Source organism: Eublepharis macularius, chromosome 3, assembly GCF_028583425.1.
Source record: "Eublepharis macularius isolate TG4126 chromosome 3, MPM_Emac_v1.0, whole genome shotgun sequence".
Lineage (NCBI taxonomy): Eukaryota > Metazoa > Chordata > Lepidosauria > Squamata > Eublepharidae > Eublepharis > Eublepharis macularius.
Window position 1 is genome coordinate 85786648 of NC_072792.1, and position 15059 is coordinate 85801706.

A 15059-nucleotide genomic window follows, 5' to 3' on the forward strand; every position below is an offset into this window, starting at 1 on the left:
TGTGTACGGACATGTGAAGGCCTGGAAAAAAATCCAGAGAAGTTCAGGGGGTGACTCCCCTGCCTGAGGATTTTGCCAATTGATTTTTTAAAAAATGGAAATCTTGGGTAGCTTGCAGGAGGAGCCTTGTATGACTTTTGTGGGGGGAATGAAGAAAATCTATAACATTAGCTAACGATTCTTGTGAACACTCTATAGACATATTCTCAAGGATATATTGTTTAAACATGACTTTATCCATAATTAATATGATGTAATGTATATAATATACTGTTGAGGAATTTCATGGTTTTGAGGTTACAAAGTTTTACAGTATTCCCAAATACATTGCAACCCTACTATATATTTGTCCAAATAATGTTATTTTATTTTGTCAGATGGCAAAAATTAAGATACATGTGCTTAAGGTAGTATAAAGTGGAGAAGTTTACAACTCTCTAGTATGGGTAAACTTGCAATTTTGCTTCTGGAAAATTAAGGCATTTATACACTTAAATATTTTAAATGCCAGAGTACAATTTTAAATGCTAAGTTATTAATTATTTCTGTGCTCCTAGGGGTTATGTCGAGGGACCCTCAGGAACAATATTGGGTGCAGGGGAGTGTGTAATACAAGAGGGGAATTGATGGAAATCATGCTCCCCAACACCTCTGCCACTGGCACAACAGCACCTTTAGATCTAATTCTATATTGAGTTGTTGGTGTAGTTACTTTGTACTTCATAGTATTTCTTTTTAATAAAGTATAGCTGTACTACTTTTTATTTTGTGTTGGTAGATAATATTATCTACATAATAATGCAGTCTGTATGAATTAACATGCAAATATTTATTTTTTAGGTTGATACAGTGAAACGCTTGTTGATTAAAAAGCTGCCCCCAGTTCTTGCTATCCAGTTAAAAAGATTTGACTATGACTGGGAAAGAGAATGTGCAATCAAGTTCAATGATTACTTTGAATTTCCTCGAGAGTTGGACATGGAACCTTACACAGTAGCAGGAGTAGCAAAACTAGAAGGGGATGATGTAAATCCTGAAAATCAGCTGATACAGAATGAACAGTCTGAAAATGAACATTCTGGGAGCACTAAATACAGATTAGTGGGTGTATTGGTGCACAGTGGTCAAGCCAGTGGTGGACATTATTATTCTTATATTATTCAGAGAAATGGGGGAGATGGTGAAAAAAATCGATGGTATAAATTTGATGATGGTGATGTAACAGAATGCAAAATGGATGATGATGAAGAAATGAAAAATCAGTGTTTTGGTGGAGAGTACATGGGGGAAGTATTTGATCATATGATGAAGCGCATGTCCTACAGACGTCAGAAGAGGTGGTGGAATGCGTACATTCTTTTTTATGAACGTTTGGATACAGTAGACAAAGACAATGAACTAATAAAATATATTTCAGAACTTACTATGACCACTAAACCCCACCAGATTAAAATGCCATCTGCCATTGAACGAAGTGTACGGAAACAAAATGTACAGTTCATGCACAACCGTATGCAGTACAGTCTAGAATATTTCCAGTTCATAAAGAAATTACTGACTTGTAACAGTGTCTACCTAAACCCTCCTCCAGGTCAGTATTCAGATATGATAAAAATGGACTACATGAGATAATCTAAATACATGGCCTTTCACATTTTTTGTAATGGCTGTATTTCTGCATTTAAGTATACATTGTTAAATCTATTTTTCCTCAGTTTAATTTTAAAGTGTGAAAGTATTTTCTATCAAATAAAATAGTTGGAAAAGATCATGTTACTATTTTCTTGATCATTAGCACTATTAATGTGTATAGTTCATCTTTTTCATTTTAAGATTTTCTGCCTTTTGCTAGGAAACCCAAAAGTAACCTAGAGATGCTATGCTACAGTAAAGTTGGTTAGTCTTAAAGGTGCTACTGTAGAAGATGAATGCAGTTAGATCTTACAAATATAGTTCTAAAGTTGATCTCTAGTTGTCAGTCAGTAATACTAAGAAATTCTGAAAGCGCTGGGTGTTTTTAATTTAATTTTATTAAATTTAAATTTAAACCAAGGGTCAGGCCGCTTTAACAGGCTTCAGTGACCAAACAAGTATAATTTGTTATATTGGTTCCATATAAATGTCTCACTGCCTGTGTTCATTTTTTCTTTAGGACAAGATCATCTATTGCCGGAAGCAGAGGAAATAACCATGATTAGTGTTCAGCTTGCTGCTAGATTTCTCTTCACCACAGGATTTCACACCAAGAAAATAGTTCGTGGTCCCGCCAGTGATTGGTATATTTGGCTTTAAGGATAATTGCACAGCAGTGTTAAAAAGCTTGTAGAGTAGAGCTCATGTATGCTGTAGAATGTAATCTAAAAACTGGATATGTGGAAGCTGAATGCAATTAGATGTTGGCATTAAACATAGCTCATGCTAATCTGTACCCAGTAATCAGAATTCCCTCTTAATCAGGGTTTGAAGTTGATTAGCAAACTGATTGAAAGGAAACCCTGGTTAATGTTACACTGGCACTGATGTAAGACTGTGTGGTGACTCTGTGATACAACACTGATATGATAATAATATATTAACTCTTAAGACCTATGGGGGTGAGTGGGAAGGAAACACAGGATTCCATATCCTGTTTCCAGTAACCTAACCAAGATTAAATCATTGTGTCTGTTTTTCTGTTTTTAGGTTTTGTTTTCTGGGTCCATTTTGAGGGAGGACAAGGGGATAAATGTTCTAAGTTAATAGTGTGTATCTGCTTGGCACGATACCACACTGTAAGGCTGCATTTCTATATATGCTGACATTGGAATAATTGTCATTGAACACATTGGGTCATCTACAGTCTTCCTGTGCAGTCCCGCCGATTCTGGAGATTTCCAAAGCTCAAGAACACCAAGGGGTGCTCTGGCCTCTAAGCGCGCATGTGCGGCCGTCTTTCCCACCAAAAATGGCCCCTAAGAGCCGGAGCGCCCCCGACGTACCCTCAGTTTCTCGTTCACCACTGATGGTAGAGGTTTCCAGCTCTTTTTATTGTCGTGATGTCTGAAACAGCTTTGTTCAAATGTTGCATTTCCTGTGAGAGAAAAATGACAAGGTTGGATGGCCATTCCAGTTGTTTGTACTGTTTGGGCGAAACTCATAACACCCAAGCCTGTAAACATTGCCAAGCCTTTACTCCTAAGGTCAGGGCAGTGCGGGCGGGCCAACTACAAGCCTCCCTCTGGAAGCGAGCTATGGCTGCCATGGATTAACCGGCTACAGCACCTTCACCTGCTTCGTCCGGATCTGCTACTCGACCTAGCCCGGGGTCCATGGGCTCAAAAACGCCACGCTCCCAACCTTCGCCGAGTCATTCAGAACTGAGACCCTCGGAATCGATTGCCACCTTGGTTCGAAGCTCATCGGAACTGGCTCCACGTTTGGAACGGAGGCCTTCGGTTCCAAAGACTTATGCAAGTCAGCTACCTTCGACTTCGACAGCGGTTTCTCCATCTCCTCGGAGGACACTCGACCAGAAGGCTCCTCAGAGTTGAACACCCTCGGTGCCAGCTACTACGCCACCGATTCGACATCAGGAGGATCCCCCTTCGGTTCTGAAACTTTCGGATCCGACTCCGGCCTCAGGGGCACCTGGATCCAGTCTTGAAAAGAAGAACAAGAAGCGGAAACATTCATCTAAACAAGACAAGGCTGTATTGGAGAGTATGCTTTTGACCTCTCCTTCGATTCCGACAGAGGCAGTCGGTTCCGAGCCTTCGGATAAGAGGCACAGAGGTTCAGGAGACCATTCCTCATCACGTAGTACTCCCCACAAAGCAAGTCAGGATGAGGATATGATTTTTGTGGAGAAACCCCCCACTCCATCAGGGCATCCTAGATCACCCTCCCATGAGTCTTGGTCACCTGAATCATCCAGGGAGCAACGTGTTCGGTCCAGACATCAGCACAGCCCCTACTCTTACAGAAGTCGTTCGAGAGATGATCACTTGATTGATGAACAAGCCCTCTTATCACCATAGGGAGGGTTCCTCTTACTCGGACCGTCCCTATAGGAGAGGCTCTAGATCTTCTTCTCTATGAGCCCACTCCTATGCGGGGTCAAGAAGAACCCCACTACCATTTGAAGCAGAGGTGACGAGGGACACTGAACATACTCGGGCTAGTGATTCTCCTTTATCTTAATCCCCTGATAGAGAGATTGGTCCTTTGGAGGAAGCATCTCCTACTGATGACTTCAGGGCATATAATGAACTGCTCCAGTGGACGGGTAAAGCACTAGAGATAGAGGTGACATCCACAGAGACGAAATTCACTGACAAGATTTTGCAACATATATATTGGGGCTCTGCCCCCACAGTCGCCTTCCCACTGATTGATGGCTTTGTAAATCTGTGGAAAGGATTGAATTTGAAGCCTGCATCTGCCCCGGCTACCAACAGGAAGGTGGAAAATCTGTATCATACAAAAGATTACCTTTGCCCATTCCTCTCAGCTCATCCTCCTCCCTCATTAGTGACAGAGGAGATGCAAGCTAAACCTAAGCAAGGTTCACTTTCGGTTCCTTCAGATAAGGATAGTAAAAAGATCAATGCAATGGGGCGTACATTTTATACCTCAGCTGCCTTTGGTATGACAGTGGCGAATTATGCTGCAATGATGGCCGCTTATCAGCTTTTGTTATGGAAGAAAGTGGTGACCTTCATACCCAAATTACCAGAGGATCAGAAGATTTTCCTCAGGGTCATACAAGAGGAAGCGGCGGACACCTCTGCTAGATCTTTGCTCTCGGCAGTATTCCTACGTTGCTATGCTTGGCTGACAACGACAGCACTTCCTGCTGACACCAGGAATAAAGTGGAGGATCTCCCCTTTGAGGGGACCATGTTATTCTCCGCGAAAAAGGATGAATACTTCTCCAAGAAACGAACCAATCACCTTACAGTTCGATCTTGCGGAGTCCTTCCCCAGCGTCAACTGCAGTCAACCAGATCGTACTATCGATCTTTTCAAAGAGGCCGTCAGCAGCGCTACCAGCCATACCATGGGTATGCTTACCAGTCCCACAGGCCTTATCAAAGCCCGCAGTCCTCATTCTCCAGATGAAGGCAGAATCAAAGAAATAAACCAGGCGCTCATCAGCAGCAAGCCAAAGAGCAGCCCCTGATACATAAACAATTCTGACAATTACAGGGTCCTGACCCTCTGTTTGGGGTCAGGCTGAGTGCATACTGGGCTGAATGGTATTCGATTACTTCAGATGTTTGGGTTACTGCTATAGTTAAATGTGGTTATAAAGTTGAGTTAGTGCAGTTACTATATTTATAACTCCCTGTGTTTACTTCTGAGACTCCTCAAGCTGAAGTACTATCAGAACTTTCAGCACTTTTAGATAAAGGTGCTATTGAGGAAGTTATGGATCGATCTTCTTGGTTGTGGTTTTATTCTAACTTATTTATGGTGGAAAAGAAGGATGGAGGTCATAGACCCATCCTAGATCTCAGGAACCTGAATTAAATTCATTAGAGTCCGTAAGTTTAAGATGGTTACTCTACAAGTGGTCTTAACCTTGTTACCTTCCAATTCCTGGTTTGCAGTTTTAAATTTAAAGGACGCTTACTTCCGTATTTCAATATTCTTGGAACATAAGAAATTCCTCCATTTTTTCTATGACCATCGTGTCTTCCAATACAGGGTGTTGCCTTTTGGGCTAGCTACTGCTCCAAGAGTCTTTACAAAATGTAACCAAAAGAAATCTAAACTGACCTCTACTAGATCACTTCAGTTTATAGGAACCATCCTAGATGGCATCAGAGATGCGGGTTTCTTACCTGAGGAGAGAGTCTTGAAGATCAAGACTCATTAACAGACTAAGAAAATGCCGTTTCCAGTCTGTTCGATTCATACAAATTTTGTTGGGCTGCATGGCTTCTACTACTGCGGTAGTACCACTGGCTAGGCTATATATGCGGCCATTGCAAAGGTGGTTTAATTCTGTTTTTTCTCCTGAAAGGGATTCTCAACGAAAGAGACTTACTGTCCCCAGAAAAATTATGGTCTCCCTAGATTGGTGGTTGGATGACTCGAACCTCTTTAAAGGCGTAGAGTTTGGTTGTAGACAACCTCAGGTGTTGGTCACTACTGATGCCTCTCATTTAGGTTGGGGGGCCCATTGTGAGGGATCGTACGCCCACAGTGTGTGCAGCGCTTTGGGAAGTAATAAGCATATTAACTTGCTAGAATTGAAGGCAGTGTTTATATGCATTCATCTCCTTTTCAGGTACTGTGAGGAACAAGTCCATCCAGATCCTTACAGACAATATCACTGCAATGTTCTATATAAACAAACGGGGGCACGGCGTCTGTGACTCTGTGCAGTGAGGCAGTGAGACTCTGGATGTGGGCCATAGAACATTCGGTATGGCTACAGGCTGTTCATATCCCCGGGGTGGAGAATTCAGTGGCAGACCATCTGAGCAGACTGCAAGGGGACAATCACGAGTGTTCCCTCCAGGACAAGTATTGCTCCCTGTCTTCTCCGACTGGGGGTTTCCAAACATAGATCTCTTCGCTTCGGAAGAGAATTGCAAGGCTCACGACATTTGCTCCAGAGGAGGCATAGGCTGAAAGTCTCGTGGGGATGCGTTTCAACTCAGGTGGTCAGGACACCTTTTTTATGCATTTCCTCCGTTTCCTCTTCGGGCCAGAGTCCTCAGCAAAATTCAAAGGGACAGGACATCAGTCATCTTGATATCCCCATTTTGGCTGTGTCAGCCATGGTTTCACAGCCTCCTGCAGTTGCATTCTTGCATGTATAGCCTCCCGATAGCACTGGACCTTCTGTCCTGGAGGGGGGTTCTTCACCACAACAGAGGGAAACTCAGACTGACAGCTTAGCTGATCAGACAGGACACTCTTTCTCCTCAGAAGTGACTCATATTCTGCAAAATGCTAGGCGACTGTCTACCCGTCAGTCCTATGCACTTAAGTGAGACAAATTTACTTTGTGGTGCCGGGATAGGGGGAGTCAGATCCTTTTCTTTCCTCCCTTCCTGAAATTCTTGATTTTTTTATGGGAACTTAAACAGAAAGGGTTAGCTAACAGTTCGATCAAAGTATATCTGGCATCCATTTCTGCTTTCCACCCCCCAATGGACCGCAAAACGTTTTTTTCTCATTGTACAGCTAAGTTATTTCTGAAATAACTTGTTCCCCCCTGTTAAGGCCATTGTTTCCCAGTGGTTCTTACCTTTGGTTTTGACTAGGTTAATGTCTAAACCATTTGAGCCCTTGGCCACATGCCCACTATGTTTTCTTTCCATGAAGGTGACTTTCCTTGTAGCCGTCACTTCAGCTAGGAGGGTGGGGGAGTTAGCTGCGTTATCCTGCAAACCCCCTTATTTAAAGATTCATACTGAAAAGGAAGTTCTCAGAACTAAAGTTGAGTTTTTGCCCAAGGTGGTGTCTAGTTTTCACCTTTTTTTTTTAGTTTTTATAAATTTTCATTTATTAACATAATAAACAACATCAAACATTAAATCTTAGACAGTAAATATAAAAGGTAATGTAGAAAGGTAACAATAAAGTTGTTTACATATAAGTTTTGATAACAAAATGCAATGGTTTGTAGTCTTTACAATTAAAAGTGATAAACAATATTCCTTTGAAGCAAATTAGCTTGTGAACTAACTATCCAAAATGTTTTGGTATAAATGATTTGGAGGATTTGCTTCTGTCCTATCTATGTAGTCTAGAAAATGCCACCATTTTTCATAGAAATTGGGCGTTTGCGAGGTGCTAGGTAGATTTTCTGTTATTTTGTCTATGGTAAGTTGGTCCCATACTTTTGGAGAGTCTCAATAGGAGATTGGTGGTGGTGTTTGTTTTTTCCAAAAGTAAGCTATTGAAGATTTTGCTATAGTTAATAGGTTGTTGATTAACTTTTTCTGTGAGGATGGTATGTTTTGGTTTTGCCAAAGATTTAAAAAGATTAATAAAGGGTCCAGTGGTATATCATAATTCGTTATTAGTTTTATTTGTTTTAATATTTCTAGCCAGAATGCATTTATTTTAGGGCATTGCCACCAAAGATGAGCAAATGTGCCTATATTGCCACAGTTTTTCCAGCACATAGGCAAATATTTTGAGGTTATAATCGATAGTTTCTTTGGGGTTAGATACCAGCGAGTGAGAATTGTAAATGATTGAAGTTTAATATTTATTGCTTTAGATTTTAATGTTGAGGAAGACCAAATTTCTTTCCATTGATCAGGAGAAATTAGAGCATTGCACTCTTGTTGCCATTTTAGTTTTCACCTTTCTCAAGAGATAGCTTTACCAGTTTTCTTCCGTATACGAACTTAGCGGAAAAAGCCCTTCACTCATTAGATGTTCGTTGGGTGATTCTCTTTTATTTGGACCGAGTGAAACCCTTTAGGGTGGACTCCAATTTATTCTTGTGTTTTTCGGGATAAAAGAGTTTAGTTTTTTTAGGCAACATCTCAAACCATATCTCGATGGGTGGTCCAAACAATACTAACGTGTTATAACACTGCTAACTTACCTTGTCCTCTGGAGGTTCATGCCCATTCTACTAGGTCCCAAGCGTCGTCAGCGGCTCTTCTGAAAGGTGTCGCTTTCCAAGACATCTGCAAGGCGGTGACATGGGCCTCAGCCGACACCTTTATTAAACACTATGCGCTGGACATCCTAGACAGAAAGGAGACAGCGGTGGGCACAGCAGTTCTGTAGTCAATCTTTCTGTGACAAGTCTGCAACACCTCCACCCAGGCATTAAGCTTTATGATCTCCCATGTCAGACTGCACAGGAAGACCGTAGATGAAAAACAGTGTTTCACTTATTTGTAACTGTTGTTCATCTAGGTCTTCCATACAGGCACACATGCCCTCCCTCCTTCCCTGCTAACTCTCTTGGTAATTACCTTGCTGTAGGGCAGCGAAAGAGGACTGAGGGTATGTCAAGGGTACTCTGCCTCTTAGGAGTTGTTTTTGGCAGGAAAGACAGCCATGCATACGCGCTGAGAGGCAAGAGCGACCCCTGGTGTTCTTGAGCTTTGGAAATCTCCAGAATCGGCAGGTCTGCGTGTGCGCAGTCCCATGTGTGCCTGCATGGAAGACCTAGATGAACAACAGTTACATGTAAGTGAAACTGTTTTTTTTAGTTACAGGTAAATAGCTAGTGTTGCACTATAAATAGTAGTTCTAGAAGAGGTCCCCTTATATGCATGAATAGTCTGTTTGAATGATCCACTGCTTAACACAGTGCTATATAACTGAGCTGTCTACCTTGACATGTCTGTCTTCTTGAAAATCTAGTGATGCTGTTCATTTAATATTTTTGCTTTAGGTATGATGCTTTGTGCATACTCCTTCGTCACAGCAAGAATGTACGTTTTTGGTTTGCACACAATGTCCTTTTCAATGTTTCAAATCGGTTCTCTGAATATCTTTTGGAATGCCCGAGTGCTGAAGTGAGAGGGGCTTTTGCAAAGCTTATAGTATTTATTGCACATTTTTCATTGCAAGATGGGCCGTGTCCTTCACCTTTTGCTTCACCTGGACCATCTAGTCAGGTATGCTTAGTTCTACATCCAGAACACAACATGCGAGAGCTATTAAAAATTGTCAGTATATATTAGAACTACCATAATTCCTTTTCGATAGAAAAGAACCTTAGTCTTCAACAACATGTTAGGGAATTTATTGATTTTATGTGGTATGGACTTGATTACATTATTGAAGGTGATTAGTTGGCATCTGCAAATCTCATATCATGTAATTAGGTTGGGAAGTCAAAGGTAAATTTTAACACATCACTCCCTTACACCACATGCTGTCAAAATTGAATAGTTCAATCACAGCAAAAGAGTAAATTTCATCATCATTTTGATGTAATTAAACATTAAGCAGGTTTCATTATATTCTGTTTTCAAGCATGTATATCTCAAGTGTAGTTTGTTATCTAAAAAGAGCAGTGTAACTTATCTTCAAGTAGATAGTTTCATATATGTTCAGTCACTGGAGCCTCTTAAAGTTATCATGCTTTTTGATTTGTAGGCCTATGACAACTTAAGTTTGAGTGATCACTTGCTGAGAGCCGTACTGAATCTTCTTAGAAGGGAAGTGTCTGAGCATGGACGCCATCTGCAACAATATTTCAATCTCTTCGTGATGTATGCCAATTTAGGTAATGTGCTATCTTTCATCCTAAAATTTTCACACATTAATCTGACGTATTCATATAACTGCATTTGCTTGAAGTCTTGTTATCTCTTCCCTTCACCTTTGTTCATATTATCTATCTAAATATATACAAGTCTTTGTGTCAGATCTTCTATATAGTTCCCTAGATTTAATGATATACAAATTGTTACTTAAAGTAGTGGTTTGAAACTCTGTACCCGTAAACCTTGTCCCGCCCTCCCTGTGAGAAGAGTAGTAATGGTGGGTAAGTTTTCTTGAAAGACAGCTTACCTACTTCTATCAAATTCACATATGCTAGGGAGTTTTAGATGTCTTAGGGTGCCCATTCAGCTTATACAAGGCAGTGAGAAGTTCTAAAAGTGTGTCCTTTCTTCTCAGATAATAACAGTAGTCAGGGTTACCATGGAAGGCAGGTTGATTGGAATGGATTTTCTGTGTGTGAAATGTTTGAAACCAGTAATTTAGTAGTTGGTACGTCAGGTATTTAAGGCAGTGATCTGAAATAAAAGGAAGCATGGAAAGCTCCCAAATGTTGTTTTTAAAAGTTCAAGGGAACTTTGCAGTTCCTAGGCAGGCACTGCTAAGAAAAGCACCTGAGCCCTGTGTGCAAGGAGCTATGCAAGGCAATAATTGAGCTTGTTTGACCAAACCTGAGAAGCTTCTAGACTTAACAACTCAAGCTTACATCACATACTCCCTATAAACTCTCTTCCCATTCTTGTCACTGTTAACTGGCCCATTCCTAATCTGCCTATAGGTGCATGGGCTAAAGGAGTATTCACAGGGGGCATATGAGTCCTTATCTAAGATTTAGCTCATCAGTTCGGTGATCTTCCTTGCCTGGTCAGACATGCTCAAGGATTGAACATATTTAAAGCTTGTTAAATCAGAAATTTGTCTAGCTGGATTGTTGAGAGAATAGTATCATACTTGGCATTCACACTGAATACTCATTGGTGGGTTTCCCAAATGTAAACAACTTTCTGAAATGTGGTTGGAGAAGTAAAAAATTAGGGTACTAGATATTATTGGTTATTGAACTTCCCATGGCTTAACCTTCACTCCTTCCCCCACGCATACCTTTTAATGTGTTGTACTGTTGACACTGATATATTTAATAAAATATCCTTTATTACTTACTCTGCTAAAAAAATGACTGCTTCAATAGTTGTACATTAAGTGAGAGTAAAAAAGTTAGTTTAATAAAATAACATGTATTTAACATTGCATTTTAATTATTTTTCCCTTGTTCCATATTTCCTTGTAGGTGTAGCAGAAAAAACACAACTTTTAAAGCTCAGTGTACCTGCAACATTTATGCTCGTGGCTCTAGATGAAGGTCCTGGTCCTCCAATCAAGTACCAATATGCTGAACTGGGCAAATTGTACACTGTGGTATCCCAGCTAATCCGTTGTTGCAATGTGTCATCACGGATGCAGTCTTCTATAAATGGTACAGTTAATTTTTTAATTTATCAACAGAAAATAGTAGTGATGAAATGTATGCTGTGATTGTTTACTGTATATATAACTCAATATATCTATTACATTACCTTTATTTATTTCAAAGAATCAACTGTCATATATGAGTAACAATAAGGAAAAATTTAAAATACAAACTGCGATCTTTCTTCTGTCAATTATAAGTTGCAACTCTCAGGAGGTGTCAGTCATCAGGCCAGTAGGATCCCTCTTCTTTGGAGAGTGGCAAGACAAAAGTCTCTCTGAAGCAACATCCATGAGAGGAAGGACTCCCAAATAGATTCCTATCTGATGCAGTAATAAGCTGAGTTCCTTTGACCTGACCCTTCCTTAGCAGAAACAGCAACCATTATTTACATACTCTATACCTCTTAGTTAGGAGCAGTTGTACATTGTGCAGGTTTGAATTGCTGCCTTCTGAGGAGAACCCCCTTGCACTAGAACACATCATCTGCTAACTTGATACAGAGAAGAAACTTTTTTTCTGGTACTTAAAGCGCTCAATGCAGGTAACTCCTTTCTACCTCACCAGGCTGCTGCTGGAGTAGTTAAGGCATGAGGAAAAGTTACAAAAATGTGACATCCTAGAAGAGCACGTATATTTCAGTTAGGCATGAGATTGTATCAGCAGTGATGCTGTATTGAAAGAAGCTCAGTTTCTTCTCCCATATGAGGCAAGGATAGCCCAAACAAAGCTGCTCTTTTTGCTGCTGCTTCTCCCTGATGATGTGGTCTCAATTGAGGTTTAAAACTCAATAGAATAAGCAGGTGTAATGAAATGAGGCAAACAACCGTAATTGCAGAACTATTCAGGGCAAGGCAACATTCAGAGCGCTAAAAGCAGTTTAATGAGCACACACAAATGCATACCCAGCTCTACAGTTCAGGAGGGAAAAGGAATTATGCAGACAGTCCTGGGGAATAATCATGCATATTACCCAGCCTCACCCCTTTCCTCCAATGCCAAATAATAGTTCCCCACTTGAGCATGTCCCAGACTTCTTAATATGGACATTCCCCTGGTGCAGGTTTGCAGAGCCCAGAACAGTTTAGTTGGCCTGGTCACTTAAATAGTAAGTGCATATCTGGTAGAAGGATGTGCCATCTACTTTGAAAGACGCAGAAGGGGAAATTAGACCAACTCACAAAGGTAATAACAGGCTGGTTTCTAACATGGTCTTTTTACATAAGGGGGTTGAAGGAGTGGAATTGAGTGTGTAATTTGTCTGGATTGTCTGGATCCATTTTAGTAGGCCTTCAGACCCAGTTTCAGAACTGAGGCTACTTTGACTACCCAGGCTGATGGCCTTCAAGAAAAGAGAGATGAGGAATTGAACCATGTTAATTCTCCTGAACTTCTCAGTGACTCAGAGCCTAACCAGATGTGAAGTTTTACACATGTATACTTACAGGTATCGTAAGTATCCTGTCCATCTGGCTAGACCTTTAGATTTGCTGCTATTAAATTGTATGCTCACCATTTAGGAGCCAAAAGACTGAAGCACTGCTGCTGTTTACTTTCCTGTACTCAACCTTCATTTGGCAACCCACAGGCCCCTTCCATTTCTTGCTGGCCAGCTCATTCCTCTGTCGTCGATATTTGGGGGGGGGGGGAGAGAGCTAGAGGGTTGCAAATCTGTCTTCTCCTACAACTCAAACACTGCTTTGATTCGCCCCCCCCCCCCAATAAAAGCTTGCAGAAAATTTCCCAGGGTAATTTGGGGAGACGGAAAAGAAGAAGAGAGGTTGCTGCCTCATTCACTTGCCTCTTGTAGCTGGCTTTTTTCTGCTCTTGTCTGCTAGTAGTTGAAAGTGAAGAATAAGAAATAATTATGGTAAGCAAATCTGTCTTCACTGGAGATGATCATAAATCAAAGATGCTGGATATGCAGTATGTGTGAAAGGCAGCCCCACTGCCAGGAAGGAGGAATACCCTTCCTGGGTGGTTTCTCCTGTTACCTTCACCCCATCCTTTTCTGACAAGACAGGCATGATCTGTAAATGCACACTTTTGAATTGTCACATCTGGTTAGACCCAAAGACGCCTTTTCGTGTCACAAAAGTGAGACCCATGTTTTATAGTGGCCCCCATCCTTTATGTAAGAGGGGTACTCCAAAGCTTTTTAACATTGCATGAAACCGCTGGGCATGAGCGTCCAGGGGTATAGAGTGGATGTTGTCAGTAGGCCAATGGTGACTGCTGTGTCATTTTATTCTAAACCTGTTGAAATAGTGGAAGTCTCCAGAAGTTACTTTCTGGAGGTTGTAATGAACTGGGTAAGAGTAAATTCAGTCCAGGCCAAAATGATGATGGTGAAAGACTCAGCGAATTAGTTAACTTGAGAAATGGTTTTTCTGAACAATATTACACTGTACCTGAAGGATGAGTTTCAGATTGGATTGTAGCAATGATTTCTGCATGGATTTGCCTTTGAAGACTGCATACAAAGTTCTGCCTATCCAAACTGTCACCTCTGTCCGCTGGGGTGTGGGCAGAGGAGAGTGCTCAGAGGTCAAAGTCATGCAGTCCATGTTCCCAGAGGCTCAGGAAAAGAAACTCTTGTTCTTCTTCTTTTTTTTTTTATTAGAGTCAGACCATGCATATGTTCTGTGGACCTTTTTCTTAGGACTTAGAAGTTTCCTGCCTTTTAAAAAACGTGAAATAAAAAGAAATGCATTGATGGCTCTTGCAGCTACTTACTTCCTGACAGCTAAAAAATTTCTCCATGCTCTTAAGAAAAAGGTAGCCACAAGGGCCATGGAATATGGCTCACAGAACCCACTTGTTTCCTAAAGGTGGTTGTCCATATTTTCAGTATTCTTTTGCGGGTCAAAGTGGAGAAAGTGCTACTGGTATGGACCACAAAAGAATGCCCTCAAGATAAAGAGTAGAATTTCTTTTTGGAAATGCTATGTTCAACTGTGGCTGAGATTGACTCACAAGACTTGGCCTCCACCTTGCACGAACCCACGCTTCACACCTCTCAGCTCTGAGTGCTGACCCAGAGCTACTCCAGAGACCAGGCAGGCAGAATGCAGTTCAAGTTATTTATAAGCCTGAAAACTCTCCATTTCTCAAAGGCCACACTTTCCCATCTCCAGTTCATTTCTATGGTGTACTCATGCATAAGACATGAATTCCAGATTTCAGTTTAATAAAAGATAAGTTTATTAATTAAGGAGAGTCTCCACAAAACAAGAAGCATTCTCTTCAGGCAACAAGTAATAAAACAAGTTGCTAAATACTAAAACTTGTCTGTCTAAACTTGATCTTTCCAAGTAGCTTTGGAAGGGTGAAGGAGCCCAGACTTGCTCCATGCTCACAGCTTTGGATAGTAGAAATACTTAGCCTTGTCTGA

At 41.0% G+C, this 15059-nt stretch overlaps 1 protein-coding gene across 1 annotated transcript in view; it reads left to right on the forward strand.

Moving 5' to 3' along the window:
* The window catches only part of USP9X (ubiquitin specific peptidase 9 X-linked), a 141649-nt gene that overhangs the window by 116723 nt on the left and 9867 nt on the right, over positions 1 to 15059 (forward strand). The window contains exons 35-39 of the mRNA XM_054973413.1: positions 841 to 1591; positions 2153 to 2276; positions 9362 to 9587; positions 10072 to 10201; positions 11486 to 11671. Of these exons, the coding sequence (XP_054829388.1) occupies positions 841 to 1591; positions 2153 to 2276; positions 9362 to 9587; positions 10072 to 10201; positions 11486 to 11671 (1417 nt within the window). The remainder of the gene's footprint in view (positions 1 to 840; positions 1592 to 2152; positions 2277 to 9361; positions 9588 to 10071; positions 10202 to 11485; positions 11672 to 15059) is intronic.